The sequence below is a fragment of the Anopheles coluzzii genome, chromosome 2 (genome assembly GCF_943734685.1).
Source record: "Anopheles coluzzii chromosome 2, AcolN3, whole genome shotgun sequence".
NCBI lineage: Eukaryota > Metazoa > Arthropoda > Insecta > Diptera > Culicidae > Anopheles > Anopheles coluzzii.
In genome coordinates, this window is record NC_064670.1 from 68,406,328 (window position 1) to 68,431,146 (window position 24,819).

The window sequence follows — 24,819 nt, forward strand, 5'->3', positions numbered from 1 at the left end:
ACACCTCTATCTAATTCTTACGTTATTGAATTGTTCGTCTTATTATTCTTGGGAGATGGCGGCGTAGTGTGAAAACTTGTAAATTACACCTTTCGTTAAAACTTTTGCTTTATTTCTGAAAGCCTTTTTATAGTGCAATCGTTTTTTATTCTTAAATCATATGGTCTTTCTCGTTTTCTCGTGAGATGCCGAATAATCCGTGAATATTTCATTCAATCCGTAGCAATTCATTCGAGGGCTGCAGAATGAGATGGAATCGTCCTCTTGGGATGTTGAATGTGCTGTCTTAATATAGTTAGCCATCTCAATTGGTTACTTTCGTCGCCATTAACAGTTATAAATCTAGAGTTTTCTTGTCTGTTTTGTTAACAATAATTGCAGAAGCGTGTTTTATCTATATTTTTGTTATGCAAGGCTCTGGCTCCTCTTATGAGTGTTTGTATATTTTACAACAAATCGTGTAAGCTATCTTATAATTGATTCTCCTTAGCTGTTGTGAAAATAAAAAAAAAGTGAATTAAGTGAAAAACGCGTGTAAGGACTAGGAACGCGCAAACAATATTTCCGTTATTAAATGGTAATGCATGCCAGGAAACCGCAACGTTTGCTAAGCGATGGGTAAATTTCTATTTCACTTCCCTTGTATATCATAAATGCAGACATTCATACGGAAAAAAGATTTTAAACTATTGAATCTTTAATTTTGATATTCAATCGATGTTTAAAACGTTATCTCTTAGGTGATTTCATTTCTCAAAAAAATATTGTCAAAATTTGTAAATGATATCAAAACGAGTTAATTTTGACGATCATAAAATAACATATTAATGCAGTCGGATACATTTACGTTAATATACATATCGATATCCTTTAATTCGTTACCCTGTGATTTTTTTCTTTCTAGATATCATCAGTCTCATCAGTATCAGGTAATATAAACACATTTAAGGCACATATATTTCCTCGATTAGTGCAAATTCTCGAGTTGGACATATGTTTGAACGACCGCCACCACTCAATGGACAAACGCCAATTAGATTTCCTGCCATTAAAATTTTAAAATATTTCATTTCGGTAAAATGTTATATTTTTCATTATTTATGTCAGCTGTAGTTTACCTTACTGAAATTCCCTATTTCATTCTACGCCTATGTTTTAGATGTATGTATTTCACTTTTTTATTGCGATTTACGCCTAAGTATGTAGGTCTCTTGATTTGATTGTATTGATATAACATATTGATTTGTTATCGTGATAATGGCGATGAAATTGCGATTAATTGGTAGCGTATGCTTTTCACACAACAGCTATAATGATATAGATGTTACTTTGTATCTTATACAATGTACAATGTCACAGCTAGAATTGAAATCACCAAAGAAGTAAGATTTTTATCATTCATAATATTAAATTTTGAAATACTGACACTTACTAATTCTTTTACTATTATTATTTCAATGAAATATTATTCAAGATCATACACCGTTCTAGACCATTTAGAAGAATCCCCCGAACATGTAATGAAACATGAAACAACTATGTAATTTGTGATCATTTTTACAATAATATATATATCTAGCATCTTTGTATACGACGCGATCGTTTTATTTCTGAATAAAAAAAAATATTACGACGAGCGGGAAAAGGCTGGATTTGGTTTCAAATTTATATGAACCTTTCTTCAAAAAAGTGTTATCCTTGTTACGCGAATGCCATTTAGCGTCTTAGCGTGGGTTATAATAACCTACCGTTAACACACTCGCTGGTATTCAAGTATGACATATTCATATAGCTTGATTTGATAATTTGATTTTTTTTTCTAGAACACAAAATATAGTTCCTCCAAAAGGGACTATGAACGCGAATCTTCGTCTAGATCCACTTGTTACAATAGGGATCGGGATAATTCACCTGCTGGAGGAACAATAAATGGTAGAATTATTTAAAAAAAAAGTATATCTGGCTCAATTAAACAGTATATATATTAATATTCATGTATATGTGTTTTTTAGATTCTCCTCGAGACCGGGACCGAGAACGTGATCGTGATCATCGTGACCGTGACCGTGACCGTGACCGTGACCGTGACCGTGACCGTGATCGTGATCGTGATCGTGATCGTGATCGTGATCGTGATCGTGATCGTGATCGTGATCGTGAAAGAGAAAGAGATCGTGATCGATATCAATCATCTGGGTACGCAATGAGTAAACTGCGTGACAAGGAACGCGATCGAGATTATAAAAAAGAAAAATATTCAGGTTTGTTTGTGTAATTTGATAACACTTATGAATACATTACGTGTTTTATATGTTTGTTTCATTTGCTTTACATCGCTTTTTTATTCCTGTTTTTAGACTGTTCTCGGTCACCTAAGAGAGGCCGCAATGAAAGAGACATCGATCATCGTGCAATGCACGATAGGAGATTTAAAATAACGACATCTTCACTCCCCGATAAACGCGGAACTTCTAGTGATGATCGCGAACGTGAACGAATTGAACGAGATAGAGATCGCGAACGAGATCGTTTACGAGAACGCGAGCGCGACAGAAGCGGTGTTGGTAGTATTGGAGGTGGTAATGCTAATACTAGCAACAACATGGGAGTACTTGGCAGCATTTCAGCGACTATAATTGCCAATGCGCTTAATAGTGGAAATTCTAACAGCAGTATGATAAGCTCTTCTGTAAATGCTCCTGCTGGTAATACAAGCAGTAGTGTTGGAGGTAACATCTCTGGAAATAGTATCAACCAAAGCAACGATCGAGATCGTGTGAACCGTGTTGGAGATTGGAGTGAACATGTTAGCTCATCCGGAAAAAAATATTACTATAACTGCAAAACAGAAGTATCGCAATGGGAAAAGCCTCGCGAGTGGATAGAGAAAGAAAGGTAAGTTTCTTTAATGGATAAGTAATTTGCTTGATATCGTAACAACGATTTTTTTATGTTCTTACAGTCGTGTGTTAGTTAAGGAGCAGCAGCGGGATTATAGAGAAAAAGATCGCGACCGTGATAAAGATAGGTGCGGAGAAAAAGAACGTGATGAACGCTATACGTCAACTATAGTAAATCGTTCATCCGCTTCAGCATACGGAAAGCATTCCAGCAGCAGTAGCAGCAGTAGCAGCAAAAATAATTCCCGAGGACGATGGCAACCCTTAGAAAACCCACTAGCTTCTTCAAGAAGGCGAACCATTGAGGAAGAAAATCCGGACATGGATATCAGTCCTGGTGACTCTACACCAACCTCGGATGCTAGTTATTCTCACTCTAGTACACCCACTGCTGGTCTATCTCAAATAGGTTCCCAGCATTTACAGACAAATATTGGTATATCTGGTGGAAGTAGCAGCACAAACACAACAGCTATCCCTGTTTCGAGTAGTTTGACACCGATGTCATCATCTGTGATTGGATTGAACACTGCCGTTGGAAACAACAGCAATGCGGTTTTAGAAGGTGTTAACCATAACTTACCTGGTCTCTTGCCACGAATGGTGTCCAACTCTGCAGTTAACCAAACATGCGCTTACGCACAGTCGACGGCACCTCAAGGTGTAGTGCCCTCATTTAATCCAACGTCATGCTCTTCCTTGGGGGTGGCTATGCTGTCTCCAGCCTTGCATCAGGCCACGCATAATTCTGGTACTGCTGCTTCGACATTATCGTGTACACAAGCATGCCCACCAGATGCAGGAATTCTCAGCTCTAATGCACCAGGACCTCCATCGCTTACGGTATGTGTTGTAATGCGTTGGACATATATTAAATGCTGCTCTATTTTAACATTCTTACATTTTCTTTTCTCCTTACAGTCATCGCAGCAACAAAATGTTTCAACTCTTTCAGTAACACAACAACAAGGCTCTACAATTATGCAACAGATGACTCATGTGCAACAGCAACCGTTACATTCTCAGCATTTCACGCAGTCCCCTATCCAGGCATCTTCTGCTAGCAGTGGGACAGTCATCAGTGTCACAACATCGTTAGCAGGATTACCTAAAATTCTTTCTCAGATTACTGGAAACAAATCCATAGAACAGAATGACCTGAATCCACAAAAGGCCTTGCAAACTATCAATAATGCGTTAATGATGCAGTCCCGGCAACAGAATTCCAGTATTGTGCATGATATAGGCAACAGTCCTTCAATGTTGATTAATTTAAGGTAAGTCCGTTTCATCCAGTATCGAAAGTGTACGATGAAATTCGACTGTTTTAATCATCAACTCATTAAGACTGTCAATTCTTGTTTAAAGCTATTTCAATAATATAATTTTCATTTGAATATATGTATTTTCAGAGATCATGCATTACAATCGCCACTTTACAACGTATCTAATTTATCGCATACTGTCCATTCGTCTTCTCTTTCAATTGGATCGACAATTCTTTTAAATCACAGCACACAACACAATAATACATCCAATAGCCATTCTAGTAGTCAATCGAATATGATAAACAACATGAACTTGGGAGGATGCAGTAGTGGTAATACAGCCCTTACGAGTGATGGACCTCCGACCCCTACGCAAGAGCTTGATTTACCATTGGTAGATCATAGAAAACGTAAGTGATAATTTGTATGAATTTGGATCTTCTGCATGATTACAAACAGAACTTAATAAGATAATTATACATATATTTGTTCCATAATTTTTAGTAGTAGATGGATTGGGTAACGTTGTGGTGACATCGACTACGTCCAGCTCCGTATGCAGTCTACAGAGCGTCATGGCGTCATCTCAATGCGGTCGATCTCAGGGCCCAAATTTAACGCCTAGCTTAGCAAAATATTTCCGTGCCGATCTAATATCTCACGTTACTGGATGGCCATCAGAAATATTGGAAAAGACGGTAAATTTAAATCAATGAACAATGGATGATTAACTTCATAAAGTGTACACCATTTTACCTTTCAGATTCAAAAACTTTCCGAGGAAGCACATATTTTAGGAGATTTACAATGCAGCAAAGTATCTGCCGAGTTAAAATGTGCAAGAAGTTTAGTTAGAATAACCGAAATTACAGCAACCCTGCAAGAACAGAAGTATGTATTGAATTAATGTAAATATGTTTTAGTTAAACATTCTTTGAAACCTACCATGTGGTGATTTTGAATCGCTTTCTTCTTAAATTTCATTCCTTCATTTCTTAAATTATAAATCGTATAACTGTTACGATTACTGATGCAATGCGTTCGTGGGTAATTTCAAATATCGAAACGAAAATATATATTGTATAGCGCTGGGTATCGAAAAGCGGACTCTTCAGTTTCGGTCGCTCTTTCTTCTTTGCAATGCAGGGGACTTATTCTACATGGCCATGTGAAAAAAAAAACATCAAAAATACTCTTTACTTAAAAAATAGGGAGCAAACGAAAATAGTCTTCATATAAGTTTTTCTTCTTCTTCTTCTTCTTTGGCTTAACAATCGTTGTCGGTGAAGGTCTGCCTGCCCCACTTGTGGGGTTGGCTTTAAGTGACGTATGAATTACCCCGCATAGCAGGATAATCAGTCCTACGTATGGCGGCACGGTCCATTTGGGGCTTGAACCCATGACGGGCTTGTTGTTAAGTCGCACGAGTTGACGACTGTACCATGAGACCGGCCTAACTAGCGCCATACCATTAGCGTTGCGAAAAGTAGCACAAAACAGTGTGCTGTGCGTACATCAATGCAATATGTTGACTCCATAATTCCACGTAGAACATGTATTTTGCCATCACCTTTCTTAGTCATACAGCTCGTGTCTTTTGTGTTTACCTCCATTCTCGAGCCCAAACACTCCATTCTTTTCTGATATAACAGATGTACCGACCCAAAAATGTGTTTTATACAACGCCCTACTGTTAAATGATTAATATCAATGCACGACAGTGAGATCGCCGTATATCTCGTATTGCTCTTCGTTTTAACGGCTTCTCCATTGTGCTTTACCCTTCACCGTTTTGTAACTTACAATTTGTCTAATTACAACAGTATTCGTTTGCTTCTTTCGTTTGCGTTCGTAACAGTTTGCTTCGGCATTGTTAAATCGTACTTGTTCTTTAATTTACAAAGTCGCTACTGAAAGCAGTGAAACGTTCTAGATTGTAACTCGCCATAAAATGTTTATATGGTACGAGAATTCCTAGAAAATCGAAATTTCCGACTTCAAATGCTCAGTGTTGACTTGTTTGGTTCACTTTAGTGTTGGGTTTTATGAATCTTTCGTTGAGATTCATTCATATGAATCTTCAGTGATGAGTGATTCGAATCTCAAGTCGAATCTATAAAGATTAATGAATCTCGAATCTTCAAAGATTCGTGAATCTCTAAATATTCAGGAATCTCCTAAGGTTCTTGAACCTATAAGGTCCATAAATCCTTTAAAATTCATATATTTCCAGGGATTAATGTATCTTTAGAGCTGTATGATTTCCAAAATATTGAATTTGCCCGTTGTGGGTTCAAGCCTCGCATGGACAGTCTTCCTGTAGCAAAACAAACTATCCGGCTGCGTGGTACTTTTCAAGGAGTCTCGAAATACTGTAAGGGCATAACCACGCAGGTTGTTACGTCCAGAAGAAGAAGAATAAAAAGCTCAAGCTTAATGATTTTTTTTAGATATTTATGAATCCCTTAAGATATAGGTAGGGTTTTTCCGTTTCTCACATATGGTACGCAATATATGTGCTTCTCATTCGCACTGGTGCAATACTTACGTTTACCGATATCGGTTCTTGCGCATCTCTGGGATGGTGGCCTATTCGTGCTACCTTGCTCTCGTCTTTTGTTATTCATCTCTCGTGAAGTTGCTGTCGTGTCGAATTTAACGGTGGATTTAGTGGGCGATCGCAATTACGCCCCGTTCTCCTCATGGCGATAACTGATAATTTTTGTTCCCTTTAGTAATTTTAAGGTTACCCACTCACACATCGCCTGTACATTGGCTTTTTGCATTTTTATTTGAGGCCACTACCTGCATTCCACCCGGTTGACTGGGTTCCCACACTGATACGCGCAAGTTGAGCTTCTGTAGTCCGATCGTAGCTCCTTTGTTTTCACGAGGTTTGCTTTAATCCATCCATTCATCACTAGCGCTATGGATGAAGATTGCTGCCTTTCTCAACTTTTCAGAGAATCGAAGAACAACCGTTCCTATAGCTCAGCTATTGATATCGTGGATTTTTTTTTAATGGGTGAAAAATGAAAGCAAGAGCGTGTGTTTCTACGTGGGAGTAAATAGATAAAAGCCAGTTCAAAAAGGATGCCGTTGAACCCACTTCTTATCACATAAAATACACTTCCCATAAAACAAATCAAGAAAGAATCCCAAAATTAAGAAAACCACTGAAATCTCGTGTATCTATTCGTGAGGTGCATTATCAGCATCGTGCGAGAAACAGCATAATGCATGGCTGTTGTTTTACAGGAAATCCGTTCTTCGCAGATTTTTATGTTTTCTCCAGTGGCTGGTTGGTCCATGACATCCGGTTACCCTTTTAAAAAGGTGTGTGATGACATATGTTAATCAACAATTGATAGCAGATGCAAAATATCTTTGTCACGGGGTTAAGTTAGTGTCATGATGCTAAACCACCAAAAAGCAATATTTTTAAAGCTTTTATCGACGTTTTATCATTAGTGCTTTGCTCATATCAAGCTTCCGAAAATATAAAGATTGCATATTTAAATAGCTTACGCTCCATAGTAGTCAAATTAGATCCACAAACGAGCGCACGATAGAAAATTTGTTTGTACAAATTTGATAAAAACATGCCAAAAATGTTTCTCAAATGTGTTGTCACACCTTTAGATTGAATACTTTATTGCTTAATAATTCACTAATAACTTTTATTCAGTATTTATGACAAGTGTAAATCTTTCACGTAATACTCGTCTCTACTCACCATCTTCTAGATCAGGGGTCTCCATCTTCCAAATCAGGGGCGGCATTGCTTCACAATGAACATTGTTAAGGGCCATTTTGACGCTACCTTTAAAATGAGTGGAAGTTCAAATCTCGTTTTAATAAGAAAATACTAACAAAATAGGGTAAATGTACCAATAGTGGTGCAATTTGTAGTGGTACCAACGTGTTTTAATAGATTTAAAGTGTCAGGAAGGACAATTTCTGAATATTTTAACACATAACAATTGGAATATGTTTTATCATCGCAATCACAACCATTTTTACCCTGAAATACATCAAATTTACGAAAAAAATACATATTTTTGTGACTGCTTCGTTGTACCTATAATGGTGGTATGGTTCCTATAGTCGTCGTATTGTGTTCCTATAGTGGTGGTAAAGATGCATCAAAAACGGTGTATAATATCAATGAAATTTAGTTTCGAAGCTGTTTTCGTATGAATATCAAGGATTACTGCCATAATATAGGTTTTTGCGTAATTTAATCGTATAAAATGTATAAATTTTATCGATGAAACTATTGACTAAAGTACTGCATCACACTTGTCGTCAACGGAAGAGTGTGCTTGATTTGAAGTCAATTTTTCATTCAGCCATATAAGCGAATTTTGGCCTGTTTTTGGTAAATTACCTACATAAAACTCATTTCTGTTGCTTCTTTTAGTGAAAACAGTACGACATGTCAAAAATATCCCCGAAAAAAATCTACAACGACCCGTTTTTATTGATTTTACTGTTGGAACTTCTTGTTCGTACGAAAGGAAAATGCAGACTGATTTATTCTCTATTTCAATAAAGCCTACTACACTTCGTTTAAACTAGAGAGGTTGCTATGATCACAACACTCCTCCTCAATCTCGGCTGGCTCTAAACCAAGTTGTAGGCGCAGATTCTAACTATCGAGGTTGCTATGATCTACAACACACGCTCTGAAATTCATTATTTCTAGGTATGGACTTCTCACACCTTCCAAACATATCTTTTCCATGACATCCAACCCAGATTCGAGACCCTGATGACATAGTCCGATCTTTGCAATGTACAAAAGAACATGACTCGCCTTTTCGTAACTTGCGTTTTCTAAGCTCGCCTTTCCTAAGCATCAGTCCCTCCTCCTTCTGCTGTACATTCCGATATTCAAGATCCATTGGCATTAATAAACACTTTGCAATTGATCGATATCGGGCATTCTTTCGGGTCAAGACATTCTGCATTCTGGTCTTCAGTGAATATAATCCATTTGAAATTGTTGCTAGTGCAATAACCTTCTGATCCTTTACGATTCGACAACCGCTCATGTCAAAAAGAATCACAGCACCTTTCGCCGTCAGTTTTTCAACAGACACTAAGTTTGTCTCTAACTTCGGGACGAACAAAACATCGTTAAGAGTCACTCTTGATGTTTTACCCTCCGGAGACAGCGTGGTTATTCGACACGAACCGATTCCTTCAACCCTCGCCGTTGTGCCATCGGCCAAAATTACGTCCTGCTGATAACGCTCGTCCAGCTCCACGAAACATGACCGATCGATACACATATGCGATGTTGCTCCTGAATCAACGATCCACGAATTGGCTGTAAATCCACGCATCGTGAACGAATATTCCTGCTCCAGAGTTTCTTCATCAGTTGTTTGCACACATAACTGGCTCCGTTTCATACCATGCTGGCCTTCCGACTGTTTCAAATCTCTGGACCGCTTCTCCATTAGAATCAGGCAATCCTTTCTTTTATGCCCTGGTTGTTGACAGAAATGACATAACATTTGATTCTTCTTAACAATTGTCTTTAGTACAGAATCACAGCAACCTCTGTTTCCCCTTTTGGCTACTTCGTCTACCACCTTGGTTTTCACCAAATCCAGCGTAAGCTCGTCGTCAGACCTGCTTTCCAACGCTGTGGTCAGAACCGAGAAAGATTGCGGGAGACTTCGGAGCACCATTGCCACTTGCAGGCTCTTGCTTAGCTCCTCACCGGTCAATGTTAGCCTATCGAACAATTCTTCCATCTCGAAGATATGCTGCTCGATATCCTCACCGTCGGAAAAACGCTTCTCACATATATTTTTTAAAATCGACACCTTCGAAGTTAGTGTGGCCTTTTCGTAGTGTCCTCGCAGCTTTTCCCATGTCGCTTTAGCCGTCTTACAGTCCTTAATTAGATTGAGTTGGTTATCTTCCAGTAAAAGGCCGATTGTCGCTCACGCCTTCTGATCACCACTCTTCCATACTGCTCCGATGGCTTCGGTAGTGGGACTGGCCGTCGTGTTACCCGGTCCATCGCTGATCACATACTGCCACAATTCTTCTCGGATGAGGAGGAATTCGACCTTTGTCTTCCAGACACTGTAATTACCTCCGTTGAGTTTTGCAATTCCCAATCGTTCCATTTTGCGAAATCTTTCTTTTGGTTAAAATGTTTTAATCGCCACTAATCCTGGGCCCATAACCTGTTGGAACTTCTTGTTCGTACGAAAGGAAAATGCAGACTGATTTATTCTCTATTTCAATAAAGCCTACTACACTTCGTTTAAACTAGAGAGGTTGCTATGATCACAACATTTACAACTATAACCACTATAGGAACATGCCTGTTTTGTGTACCTATAATGGTACTATGGTGAAAAACACTTTAAAATGCATAAATATGGTCAAAAGGCAAATAATTTTAGCAAAACAATAACATTTCATAACAGTTATGTTTCAAAACTAGTAATTGCGTGGTTATGTGGTCATTTAGAACATTAACAGAAAAATGAGTTTCGTTATGAAATCCTAAGGATTTTGGAAAAATGTTGACACATTTCACAAAATAGTGGATTTTTCGGTCACTAAGTAACGGAATGGCCCCATTAAACTTTTAAATCTTTTGCAAAAGGCTAAAGAACATTGCACACTAACGTAAATATCTCAATTACATGTTATTTGCCGTATGAAGCGCATTTTAGCGCAATACCACCATTATTGGTACTACCACCACTATAGGTACATTTACCCTATATCAAATTTCTGGAGCTTTCTTTTATTGAATTTTGATTTTCGTCTTTCAGAAGTAAATCAATAAAATTTGATTAATTAGTCAGAAAAGAAAGCTATTTAACTTAACCTTTACCCAGTCATCGCGGGCCTCATTAAAAGCTCTTGAAGGCTGCTAGCGGCCCGCGGGCCGTAGTTTGGAGAGATGCTCTAGATCGAGATTTTTGAAAACGCTTTTTGATATAATAATTTGGAAATGAAGTATCGATGACCGGCACACAAAGTATAGTGAACCGGGAAAACCTAAAAAAATCCGGGAAAAACCGGGTAAAAACCTGGAATTTAAAATACTGATTCCAGTGGCCACCCTGTATAGGAATCTTTTGGGATTCATGAATCTTTCGAGATGCAAGAATCTTTCGAGATGCAAGAATCGTTCGAGGTTCTTGAATCTTTGAATATATATGAATCTTTGAAATTCATGAACCTTTCCAACCGAGATTCAGATTCTTTGAATCATTCCAAAGATTCATTCAGATTCATGAATCTGAATAAGATTTACCCAACACTAGTTCATTTTCCATTTTTATCAAAGACAAGAGCATTTTTTCACATGACCGTGCAGAAGAAAAGTTGAAGAATCACAGTTTTCATGATGTATATTAATTTTGAATAGTGTCCGATTTTAAATACCAAGCACTGTATGCAACAGTTTACTGTAAACAAATGTTGCCATAAGTTGAGAGATAAAATATCTTTCCATTATGTAGGAGGTTAGGTAACTGTTGAAATCGAATCTACACCGTCCATTGGGTTGCAAGGCTCAACGAGAAGTGTCGGGTATTATTAGACATTACTTTCTTTACAGTTCTACCCTATAATATAATATGCTATACAGCAATTATCCGTAGTACGTGGTTCCTCTAAATTTGAAGCCTCCATGTGTTTTTTTTGAAAATATTTTAATGTTTTAAAATATTGTATGCTCTTTTTAAATTTCACGAATGTTCAAAAGGCATGATGCATCGAATTTGTGCAAAAGATGCCTGTTTTACAAAATATTTGGTTTGACAAAATAAAAATATTTAATTCAGTACTCTGTTTCGATATTTTTCGACCCTCGAACCAGTAGTATAATCTATTTGTCCATAGGAATTCGCTATACGCGAAAACTCGAAATACGCTATTGTGCTCGGTCCCGTACGATAGCGTATATCGTATAATGACAGTATTTTAAAACCGCTATAATCTTAAATCTACAATAATGAATATAAAACTTTCCTCCTCTTTGGAAATAATAGATCCAGTCTTTGAGGCGCTGGCCCGGACTTAGCAACCAGCTGGCCCGGAAAACTTAGTTATTCACTAAAAAACTAAAACAATTAATTTTTGCTTTGTTACTTGGGATAATGGTACCTTTTACGAGACCCCAACAGATAGCACGGAATATTTACGAAGATTAATAAGACTAATGAAAACGCCCCAAAGACTGGATCTATTATTTCCTAAGAGGAGGAAAGTTTTATATTCATTATTGTAGATTTAAGATATAAGATATTTTTGTAAATTATAAAATTGCGGGTTGACCCTATCGCTCATTTCGAATGATCCAAATGTTATCTCTATTTTTTATCTGATTTCCCAAGAACATTTTAAATCTTATCATAGTTTGAACGATGCTGTTACGACTATTTCATTAAGTCTTTCTTTTTCATTTCAATGTCTTGTAATATTAGATCATTAGAACTAAAAAAATACTTAATTTTGACTTAAATACTGAAAGTTAAGACTGCTAGTTAAAACCATTTATAGACCTTTAAGATTTGAAGCGCAAATAAAATATCAAAATTAAAGCTTATTGCTATGGTTATATTCTTGGGACGATAATGAAGTCATGATAATGAAATAATATTGTTTAAGATTGATTTTCAAATGTTGTCTTGATATTTTTATCATGAAATCGCCTGCGTATGAGCAGAAATCGATGCGAAGAAAATTTCACTGTTGAAATACGTTTTAATAATTTGAAATATATCAAAGTGTCTCAATTGTTGACGACGAAACCCGGGGCAGGCTACGCGAAGGAAAGGTCTTCAGAGTCCTAAACTCCAACCGAAAACAGGTTTATAGAAAATATGGGTTTCTGCCCAAAAGGAGTTATTATAACAAATTGTGCATTAAACATCTCGCAAGTGCTCACGTTTTATGGAAATCTATGCTGCGAAAGTGGCGCAATTGATACAATTACTTTTCGGATGGGGCAGAGTGACCCGGATGAGACCTAAAGCAAGTCCTAGGGAATTTAAAAGAAAATCAAGACGTTCTTCGTTAAGGTTCTCTATTAAATCTGCCTTCCCATAATTGGAGTTGGTTTTATTTATTTATTTACTCAAAGATGTTATTGGTTTCGTACATTTGTTTTTGGAATCTGTTTTTGTCTCAATTAAAGGTTATTGATTGGTGGTGCAATTTATGCATTACTAGCTGGCCCGTAAATCTTAGTTATTCAAAAAAAAAAACTAAAATATTTCATCTTTGCTTTTTCTCTTGGGATAATTGTATCCTTACAGTATCCGATTTTCAAGTATAAACAGCCTGACACCTTATACCAAGTGTCAAAGTGCTGTGTACAACAACAACAATCCTGTCCTATGTATGGGAGTTGTAAAATTGTAATTAAATTAAGCTTAATGTTACATCTGAATATGTTGTAAGTCTTAATACCTATTCTCATACCACCATAAGGTGTGTGCAAAGATTCGTAGGAAATGATCCAGCCGTTTCGGAGGTAGCTGGCAACAAACACCGTGACACGAGATTTTTATTTATATAGATATCGGAGTGAAGTGATGGTGATGTCCATTATGTGCCTATGCTGCGCTTTTAGTGTTTGGCGAAAGGGTTTCGCCTGTTCTTGCTACAGAACAGATGTGTTCTACAATCTTTGCCTACCCTGCGCTTTTAAGGTAATCAGTTGCTATGCGTTCTCGATTCACTTAGTAGCTTGCTGCAGTAACGCCTGATTTGCGTTTAATAAGAACGGTCTGGCATGAACTTTTCTTGGCTCACGCTCATCGTTGTTTTCAAGCATCAGGCCGTTTCCAAAAAAAAATATGTTTATTTAGGCCAGCGATCTTGTCGATCGCTCATACGATAAGTTACAATTTAAATCTCTTTAAACTAAGCCGTTGCAAATGCAATATTCGTTAAATTGCATATCGTATCAAACCTAACCGTTGCTTAAACAATATTTTAAAAATGCAGATTTATTTTAAACGCACACAATTCGCATCAAAGGCTATTTAAAGGACGTGTCATAATGATCATGATATGGAAAGCCTGGAAAGATATTGGAAATGTTTTAATAAAACAATAATAATGGCACATATTGTACATCATCTTTTGTGTAAAGCAATGTTATGCAGAATATGGCAAAAAAATTTTTTTAACTTTTTGGCATTATTTCGTTATGGGTTTGTGCATTTTCTTAAAATGGTGGGACTGTAAAAGGATTAAACATACATTGAACAAGGGTCTTGCAGTTTAACATAATAAAACTAGTGTTATTTCGTAAATACATTGTATGATTCACTATTTTTTGGACATATTTAAGGAGAGCAATACACATTCTTTTACAGTCAACTCTCTTTTATTTGAGAGCCGATGGGACTTCGAAATAAGAGCGATTTTTAGAATTAGAGAGAGAGATTAGAGGGAGAACACTGTATTTTACGTAAAAATTTTCACATTCCCGTATTATCTACATAACCAATCAACAATTTGATTGAAATTAGATCAGGTTGTAATGGGGGTCGAGAAGAAACCGCGTATCGCGAATTTCCGAAGTCGAACCACGCAGTATCCAGTCAAAATAGAGTAAATGTTCGTGTAATGTTTCGATTATTTTATTCAAATTCATTGCCTTTTGACCATATTTACGTATTTTTAAGTGTTTTTTTACGATAGTGCCATTATAGGTACACCAAACAGACATGTTTCTATAGTGGTCTTAGTTGTAAAATCAATAAAAACAGGTAATTTTAGATTTTTTTCAACGACATTTTCGACATATCGAACTGTTTTCATTAAAATAAGCAACATAAATGAGTTTTATGTAAGTAATTTACCAAACAAAGGCCAAAATTCGCTATCTGGCTGAGTTAAAAATCAACTTCAAATCAAGCAAACTCTTCTGGGTGTGGGTTGGCGACAGGTTCATACATTTTTACGATCAAATTACGAAAGAAATCAATCTAAAGGCAGTAATCTTTGCTATTTACATGAAAACAGCTTCAAAACTAAGTTACATTGATATTATACACTGTTTTGAGGCATCTTTGTTTACCATCACCATAGGAACACAATACGACGACTACCATACCTACCACCATTATAAGTACAAGGGAGCAGTCACAAAATATGTATTTATTCGTAAATTTGATGTGTTTCATGATAAAAATAGTTGTGATTGCGAAGATAATACATATTCCAACTGTTGTAATCCATTAAAATACATCTGTACCACTACAAATTGCACCACTATTGGTACATTTACCCTAACTAAATTATTTGAGTTGATATTGAATCCGCTGTCGCCTTCTTGGGTTACTCCCCATCGAAGAAAGACATTCCCACATCCGTGCAAGTTTCATCTCAGCTCTCCTGTTAAATGAACTTGACGTCCCATCCTTCTTATCCGCCATTCCTCTCAATGCACCCTCTTGTCGCCTTCGTGACAGACCTCCCCTATCCATCCCATCCCGCCAGACCCGCTACAGTTCGAATGATCCCAATTGACATTTTCGAGTTCTAAAATCGGGGTTTTGAGCTATTTCCCTTAAACAGGCACCTTAAACTTCCCTTTACCTGCACCAGGTTAAGATACCTTTATAACAAGCCTCTTAAAATCGAGAGTGAAGTGTATTTTTCGATGCTTTTTTTTCTATCATTTGAGAAATAACGTTTCGAATGCTTATTACTGGTCGTATAGTTTATTTTATATAAAAAATCATCGAATTTTCACCAAATAACGCCGTACGAAATGTACCTTATTTTTTCGCCAAATATTGAAGCAAATTACTCTAAAACGAATTGGACGCCATCTTGATCCAATAGAAGAAGGTCATTCGCACGCACAAACGAAATTTTGATACTTTCTACACGGTTTATCACACACAAAATCACACTTTTACAATCATGCTAATCACAAATCATCATGGTTAAAAATTTAGAACAAATCACTTGGGATCCTTTTCTCCGAGCTCTATCGGCTTTCAACAACTTATATAACTTATTTGATTTCGATGTCCCAGTGTCCCGTTTCCGTTCAGCGTTATATATAGCTTTTATTTTGCCTTGTATTATAGATTCCTTCCTTATCTATCATGTAGCCGCAGTTCTCAATCTTGTCCTCTGAAATTTTGCATATTTTTTTATTTGTTAGCATATTGTGATGATTAAATCGTTTGATTACTTGTCGCGTAATCTTTGTAGGGGAAGGTAGGTAAAGACGGACACGTTAAGGGAAATGGTAAAAATCTAGGGATATATAAGTGCAACGGCCATGAGAAGGTGTATATATTATCTTACACTCCTGTTTTATCAGAAAATGTGTTGAAACTTTTAAGTTTCCATCGATTTTTGCGTTTTTTATGTATGAAAAACATGATTTTTTTCGTGCGGTTTTGAAATGTTCGGGTAAGACGGACACCTGATATGGGAAAGATGGATACCATGAAGGGTAAGATGGACACCTGTAGAAAACGTTGGAAAGCGAAGAGGTTTACAGTATTTTAACAAATTCTATCGCTTTCCACGTCCTGGTACGTTTATAAACCAATTCTTGGCCTATTGCAACGACGATTCATTCAGCCGTGGTTTTAGGAATTGTAAGCACCGCTTCTAATAGAACGTAGAATGCAGAATCTAAGGCATCTTTTTTAATATCGCGCACTAGCAGTGGAGGTTGCACCAGCTCACAGAACAACAATTTAAAACTTCGCTTTAGGAAATTATTCCGCGAAAAGACCACGACTCCAGTATTTTTTTGAGGAACTCGTTAATAGTTAAAGCCATTTTCCACCATGTCAAAATTCAACATTTGATATCGTAATCCCACAGAATTTATCATCTATTCCTGAACGATGTCGTATCAATGCCTCATCTTTTCGTCTGAAGCGCCTTATCAGCTACTATTTCGACCGGTGTTTCATTTCTCGCTTATTTCAATACTTTCTCTAGTTGCCGATTGGTTTATAACTTTGGAATACCCGTATTTAAGGTATTTGAAGAAATCTATACATCACCAATTGCAGGGCTGTTACAGCTAGCGCAGATTTTGCGTTTCCCGCGGATTTCGCGCGTTTTTACTCTTCATCGGCGCGGATTTTGCGGAAATAACAAAAATTATGTTCAAAATCGTCATTATTTGTTTAAAAAAACTCGAGAAGGTTTCCGAGACGGAGGTATTCTCGAAAAAGAGGTTATTTGGACCATACACGCAGTAATAAAGAATGAATCGTTCAACACCGCTGAAAAAGACACCAAGGTGTTACGTGCGATAGCGCCAAATGATTTGAAGGGTTTCAGTTTATATCGGCAGAAAATGACCGATATGGTCAATTACGCTATCGGATCATTCTTCAGGGACCTTTTCTTGAAGGATGTACGGGGAGAGTATTATTCGCTGTTGTTCGATGAGACCGAAGGAAACAACAGACTCAAGGAAATGGAAGTTACGGTGAAATATTTTTCGAGCCACCTGACGAAGCTGATGTTCTTCCATCTGAATTCCGCTTTTCTCGGTAAAGCAACAGCTGATATTCTTCTGGGCAAAATTCTCGAAGGACTGGAAGCTGCTAAACTCCCTTTAGACCACTTTGATGATAAGCAGGGATAGCCCAAAAAGTCAACCAAAGCCTTGAGCGCAAAATGAACAGCAAGTTGGTTCGAAAAAGAGGATTCCAGCTAGTTGACACAGGATCATGCCCAGCCCATATCATACACAATGCTGTTAAGTATGCCTTGAAAGAGTTTGGTGGTTTGAGGTGTCTGAGTTGGCGAAGGTAGTTTAATACTATTTTAATGTACCATCCAAGTGGGAAGAATTCGAAAAAAGTTGCAAGGAAAAACCAAAAAAGTTCTTAAAATTTGTTGAAACACGTTGGGTAATGTTAGGCAATGCAGCGCAGGTCCTACTAGCGAACATAGACGAACTTTTTGCATTGAAAGCCAAATTGACTCACTCGGAAAGGAAAAAAAATAGTTATCATGAAGAGGTTATTGTTAGGATACTGTCTATAAAAGGTTAGTCTACAAAAAGGTCCTACGTTTTATGGCATCGTCCGATGTCGTCCGGTACGTGTAGCTTGGCCATAACAGCCCTGCAATTGATATAAGAAATAAAATAAAATAAAATGAACAAATTTGGTGTCCATCTTTCCCTACGACTAAGTGTCCGTCTTTCCCGCTTTGGTGTCAGGATGTTTAAACCACCTGAAAACAATATTTAGTATTGCTTTCGCCAGTTTTTTCATTAATGATCACGACTCATCACGACTCAACTCATTCATGAAATAAAACTTCCGGAAATATAAACAATACAAGTTGTAGAGCTTAAGATCCGTAGTAGTCAAATTAGATCCACAAGGGTGCACATGATTGAAAATTTATTTTTTTCGTGTATTTAAACAATTTTGCATATATTATGCCAAAAATGTTCTCAAATGTATTGTTTTACTTTAAGTTATGATGCTGCATTGTTGATTTTTTGAAAAATTACCATTTTGATTCATATATGAGAAGTGTCCATCTTCCCCACAGTGTCCGTTTTCACCTACCTTCCCCTAAATGTTCCGTATCATTTGGTGTAGTTATTTTTCCATCACCTAAGAATACTGTAATCCCTGGTATGCCTTAAAGAATTGAAGCTAATCTTTTAAATATGACTGGAGCAGAGACAAAACCCCATGCATAACCCTAGTGAGATGATTAAGTCCCACGTGAGTATTTTACGTTAGTAAGTGTTAATCTTTCTCCCTGATTTTCATTTTTGAGTATGCATGGGCAATCGTTGTCGGTCAAGACTGGTGGGCTACCACTAGTGGGCTTGGTTTTCAGTGACTTTTTGATTACCCATAGCATAGCACTTACTACCCTACACGTCTGGGGTCACGGTCCATTCGGGGTTTGAACCCATAACGGGCATGTTATTAATTCATACGAGATGACACCTTTACCACTAGACCGGCATCAATTAATATTTCATTGTTAATTGTTAGCTTGTAATCTCCACACAATCTTATTTTGTTACCCGGTTTCCTAACTGGTACTATTGAGGTCGCCCATTAGTTTTTCTCTACCTTCACTAGTATGCTTATTGCTCCAATTATGAACAATCGTAGTTTCTTTATGCCCGCCTTTGTATTAATTTTCGCTTCATCAATTCCTACGACTGAACTTTTTCCTCCGCAAGAGCTTATCAGTTTTACGTCCGTTTGTACGAGCTTAATTTTTTAAGATATTTCGCTTTATCATGGTCGTTAATTAATATAACAGGCGAACGACTGTCTACCTAAAACTTAACATGTAATTTTCCAATCTGATTTTTTTTGCTATCTTTTACATTATCTACTTGCAGAATATTTTTTATGAATTTGATTCCCGTTAAGCATTACTAGGGTTGTTATGTTTATGTTATTTTAAATAATTTTTATGTTTCATTCATAAATTATGTTTTTTTTTTGCGGTGTTATTCGTCGAAAAGGTCAATATTGCAATTTTTGTGGATTTTTCAAAAAAAGGCAAAATTAGGTTTTTAGTATGATACATATCGCACTTTTATAACTGCTATAATTATAACTGCTAAAGTTATTGCCGAAAAAACTGCCTAGGCTCTCGCAAGCTATTAAATGTGAGGGCGCTGGGGATGTAAACTTGTATGGCATGCGAGCCCTCGCGCACTCGCAAATCACTGTGAGCATAGCATGGCGGGTCAGCTGTTTCCTGAGTATCCTAATCCTTAAGTTGTTCCACGAGGTTTGCTATCCTTCTCACTATTTGGGCTAAAATTTATACACCGTCGTTAACTGTTTTCAATGAGAATGCGATTTGCTTTGCTTTACCAAATGTTAAATCTTCTTCAGTTATTGGCCTCGCATGGATCATTTTATTAGGTAAACCGAACACAAATTGGTTTCGCAAAACCTTTCTGCAAATATTCACCATACGCACAGTTTTCAGTTTCACGTTGTAACGGTGCCACGAACTCGGTGAATCTTTCTTCTTCCTTTTGTGTACGTTATCGGAACTTCCTCTACCATTTCCAATGGTTTTGGGTCGAAATGATCGTAAAACGCGCTGACGATTTGGTCGTACGTTTTCGCCTTCGGTTCATCCAGCGAGAGTAAGCCACACACAAATGTTGTACGTCTCACTGCCCATGTAATGCAGGATCGTCTACTCGTCGTCAGTATGTCCGCTTTCTCCACTTTTAATACTTTGGTAGCACTAGCGAAACGCTCCACCCATTTTTTCCAAGTTGTCTTCTTGTGCACAAACCGTGCGATATTGAATGTTGCAATTGTCGAATCGTTTTTTTCATTCGTGGCGACTATGGGCTTCGAACGACGAGATCCGTTCGCCCCGGTTGTCAGAAGGCGCTCACTTGGCGCTCAGTTTTAAAATAACGTACCATTGAGAGACCGTAAGAAGCGCGTGAAAGAATGAATTCTACCTGCCGGGGTCGAACGTTCCCGTTTGTATGGGGAGAAATGCGCGAGGTTTTGCGCTGCAGATTTGGAACGAATGTTTTTTTCAATGTAACGTTTTGCTTTAAACTAGTTAATTTGGCCCGGTTGCAGAATTTCGCAACAGAACCTTAAACGTGTATACCGACTACAGGGCACATTTAAAGGTTTTCATGCACATGTAGATAAACAATTCAGTTCTCTTTTGATATCTTTTTATTAATACTCTATATGACCGTGTTGCTATCTTGGTACAGGTATGTATTTATCCAATGCTTATCCACGTTCATAGCCCATACATATTTTTGTTTTATCTACAATATGTGGTAAATATCACTGTTTCCATTACATTAGCAATCATGGTCCACTTTCTTTCTCAGTATGTTTGACTATCGGCTGGACTCGTGGTACAGTCGTCAACTTGTACGACTCTACAACATGCCAATCATGGGTCTAAGTTCCAAATAGACCATACGTATGACTAACTATTCTCCTGCTATGGGTTATCAAAATGTTTATGAAAACCAAGTCCCACTGTGGTGCAGGCAGGCCTTGACCGAAAACGGTTGTTGTGGCAAAGAAGATGTGTGACTATTCCGCTATCATTGACCATTTTTACAACCACATACGACAGACAAAAATTTAATTTAGTCGTTATTTTTTTGTAGAGACTTTGAGCTGTGATTGGCTATATTCGTCTCTTTTATTAATTTAATCTTGGGGCGGTCCCGTGGTCGTCAACTCGAACAACTCAATAACATGCCCGTCATGGGTTCAAACCCAGAATGGACCGTCCCCCGTAGCAAGGATTGACTATCCGGCTACGTGGTAATGAATAAAGTCTCGAAAGCTTGTAGAGGTTGGCATGTCGTCCTAAATCGTAAGTCGTAAGCCAAATAGAAGAATAATTTATTCTTTAACTAAAATTTAACAATCTTCTTTGCAAGCCATTTGCGGCTTGCAAATTACCTTATACCGGTTAGTTTCGGTTTACTTAAGCTATCCGTTGATTTTATTGTCTGTTACACTTGTGGGTTTGGTTAGAGTTGTTAATTAAAGTTAATAATATATTAGGATTATATTAATATTATTAATTATAGAGAGTTATTAATAATAGGAATTTTAAAAGTTTACACTGGGAATCGCTGTCTGGAGAGAAGATGGTGTCTATGCAGTGGTCCAATTTGCAGGTGATGCGTTCTGCTGTATAACCATGGCATTCGGTTGAGATGTGACGGATGTTAATGTCGACGCCATAGAAAATTAAGTCGTTCTGAACTTATGGAATAGCTACTATTGAATGTCATGACATGTTCATATGATATATGGGTCCGAGTCACCCATCCACACGCCTCACTTTCACGGCTTATTATTGACCCGTGCCCCACCTCCTGCAAGACTATTTGTGTACCAAGCAACCATGGATATTCAGGAGTGCTAAATGCTAATAAAAACAATTAAATTAACTTCATTTAACTTTGTAGCTTCATCATGTGCTCATATAAAAAAGAACCCCAGACCCAGGAATGTCCTTATTCCGTGTAGATTATTATCCCGTTACTTTTCCCAATAGGAGTTGCATTTCATTTCAGTTTTATAGTGCAGTTTAGTTGTATTGCCACTGCTGAACCATACAATTATTGTTCCCGCAAGATATACTTTCAAAGGATGAATAAATATTAAAATTCAATTATTCAATTTTTGTTTTTTTTTTTTTCAAATGTTTAACACAACTCGTACTGAGCCTTATTCAACAATCTATGGAGGCTTGATCCATGGGAAATATGAACCTGTTATATACATGTTTTAAAGTTGTTCATTTAGTCCTAGTTATGCATCTCCGATTGTTTCACTATATTGCATTGTATCACGCATTTTTGAGTTAATGTACAATGCACTTGGACGATGGTTCGAAGCAAGTCTTTTTATTTAAACGTTTTGAACTACACCATAAAATATTACTACGCATGATAAAATGGATGGAACGGGGTAGAAACTCTACCACAGAATTATTTAGAATCCCTGGGAATAATTTGATTATTATTGATACACTTTCAACACGTGTGTAGAAGAAAACAATGATGTCTTTTGATTTGAATGCCTGAATGATTCAATCACTATACCATTGCTTGATACCTCGGAGAGTGGAAACACCGCAAAGAAATAAAAATCATCCAAGCACCCATAGTTGGTTAGCAAAACCGTTCTATAGTGAGTAACTTTTTCGTACAGGAAGATCCTATAGTGAACAAACGTCACCTATGAGCGTAACGTGAGCGTCACCTCTTACTTCGTTTTGTATAGGGAGATTTTGCTTTAAATGATTGAAGTGAATTGAACTTAGAGGTATGTAACATTTTGAAAATGTTTTGTGATTTATTTCCAATAAAAAATTTTTACATCAGTTTTGAAAATGTATATAAAAAACATAAAATATATCGGAATAAAAATATACATACAAATATCTATAATAATATAGTAATATAAATACATTATATATATATATATATATATGAATTCGATATTAATTCACTTTACGCGAAAGTACGATCGTTGCTTGTAAGTTACGCTCCATACAAAAACGTAAATTGGATAATAGATTAGTTGTTTTATGCTATCGTAAAATGCCGTCTCAAACTTCTAGCGAGTGTGGAAGCTTACACCTGACGTGATTGTAGTATTAACGTGCATGACTTGCATCTCCTTGCATGACTTCTACAGCCATCTTCTTCTTCTTATATTTGACATTAACATCCTATACATAAATAAATAAATAAATAAATAAATAAATAAATAAATATATATATATATATATATATATATATATATATATATATATATATATATATATATATATATATATATATATATATATATATATATATATATATATATATATATATGTATGTAATAATTGGAACAAGTCTTGTAGGATGAGTGGATCAAAAATACGCCTTTTAAAAGGTTCAAATGAGTTCTTGCGTTGTGCAAGTAGTCACCAACAGTCATAAATGCAATAAGAAACAAGATCAGGACATTTTTTGGTTCCATAACCTTTGTTTTCATACGCATATTACGCCATAAGTCTGATGGACGAATACTTTTTGCGTGCCCATCAAACGACTTTTTTTTAGTTTTTTATGTATTTTGGTTGCTATTGCACTATTTAAATGCTTATGTTTTAGCAAAACGTCTGTATTGATGGTCCCTTTATCAAACCTCATCATTACTTTTATCGCCCCATACGTATTGCGGCCATAATTCGCCTTTTTCTGTAAAATATTCAGCTAGACGAATACTTTTTGGACTGACTGTATAAAGATATTTGAATATTTATGTAAAGGTAAAATTTAATGTTTTTCATATAAATTTTTTGCACTGCTGCAAACTTTATAGAAAAATATCGCAAAACATTTTTACCATGTAAATAACGTTTATAACTCTTTAAAATAAAATCAATCAGTATTTTTATACATTTTTATAAAGTAAATCCAATCCTGTCGTCCCTCCTACATTTGAACTAAGTTTAATTCAAATTTCAAGAAAGTGAGTAAAGCTGCCTTATAATTGATAACAAATCATCCAATAATAATGTAACGAATTAAATCCAATACCAACGGCAAAAAAAATCAAAATTCAAAACTTAACCATCCTTGAATCGTAGATATAAATGTCTTTAAATGCTTGACAGTTGTATCTCATGATTCTCATTCTCTCATGAGCGTCGAACGGATTTCGTCGTTCGAAGCCGGTACTCGCCCAGATTGTATTGTCCTCGTCGCCAACTGTTAGTAGTCGTATCTACACCGTCCATACGGTTGACAAGCTAAACAAAACCGGGGTTTATTTGACATTTCTGTCCTTATAGTTATACTAGCTGTTTTCTAAAATTGCTAAAATTGCACAAGGGGGAATTTTGACTTTGTTGGGTAGGAATTTTTCTTTAAAATTTCACAAAATGCAGTGGGGCATAACAAGATTATTCGTATTTCAAAAAGAAAATGTCACTAAAACGATATTTTATTTAATAATCTTGTGAAGCTGTAAGTTCTAGAACAGCAGTTGGCAAACTTTTGAGACAAAGGGCCAACTTTAGTAAATAATCTAAAGCCGCTGGCCAGGAGAAGTGGTTTTTCTATTATTGTGAATTAATTATTACATTATAAAATT

General features: G+C 36.6%; 1 protein-coding gene across 9 annotated transcripts in view; it reads left to right on the forward strand.

Annotated features, from left to right (window-relative positions):
• LOC120947793 (WW domain-containing adapter protein with coiled-coil homolog) overlaps positions 1-24,819 on the forward strand; it is a 43,145-nt gene continuing 18,326 nt past the window's right edge. Inside the window, exons 1-11 of one of the 9 annotated variants that reach the window (XM_040363510.2) lie at positions 1-78; positions 491-618; positions 905-929; positions 1,824-1,932; positions 2,013-2,261; positions 2,358-2,895; positions 2,963-3,743; positions 3,822-4,177; positions 4,313-4,578; positions 4,673-4,866; positions 4,932-5,059. In XM_040363510.2, the coding sequence (XP_040219444.2) occupies positions 575-618; positions 905-929; positions 1,824-1,932; positions 2,013-2,261; positions 2,358-2,895; positions 2,963-3,743; positions 3,822-4,177; positions 4,313-4,578; positions 4,673-4,866; positions 4,932-5,059 (2,690 nt within the window). In that variant the 5' untranslated portion in view covers positions 1-78; positions 491-574. The other 8 variants (XM_040363509.2, XM_049606505.1, XM_040363511.2 and 5 more) reach the window with 8 other exon arrangements.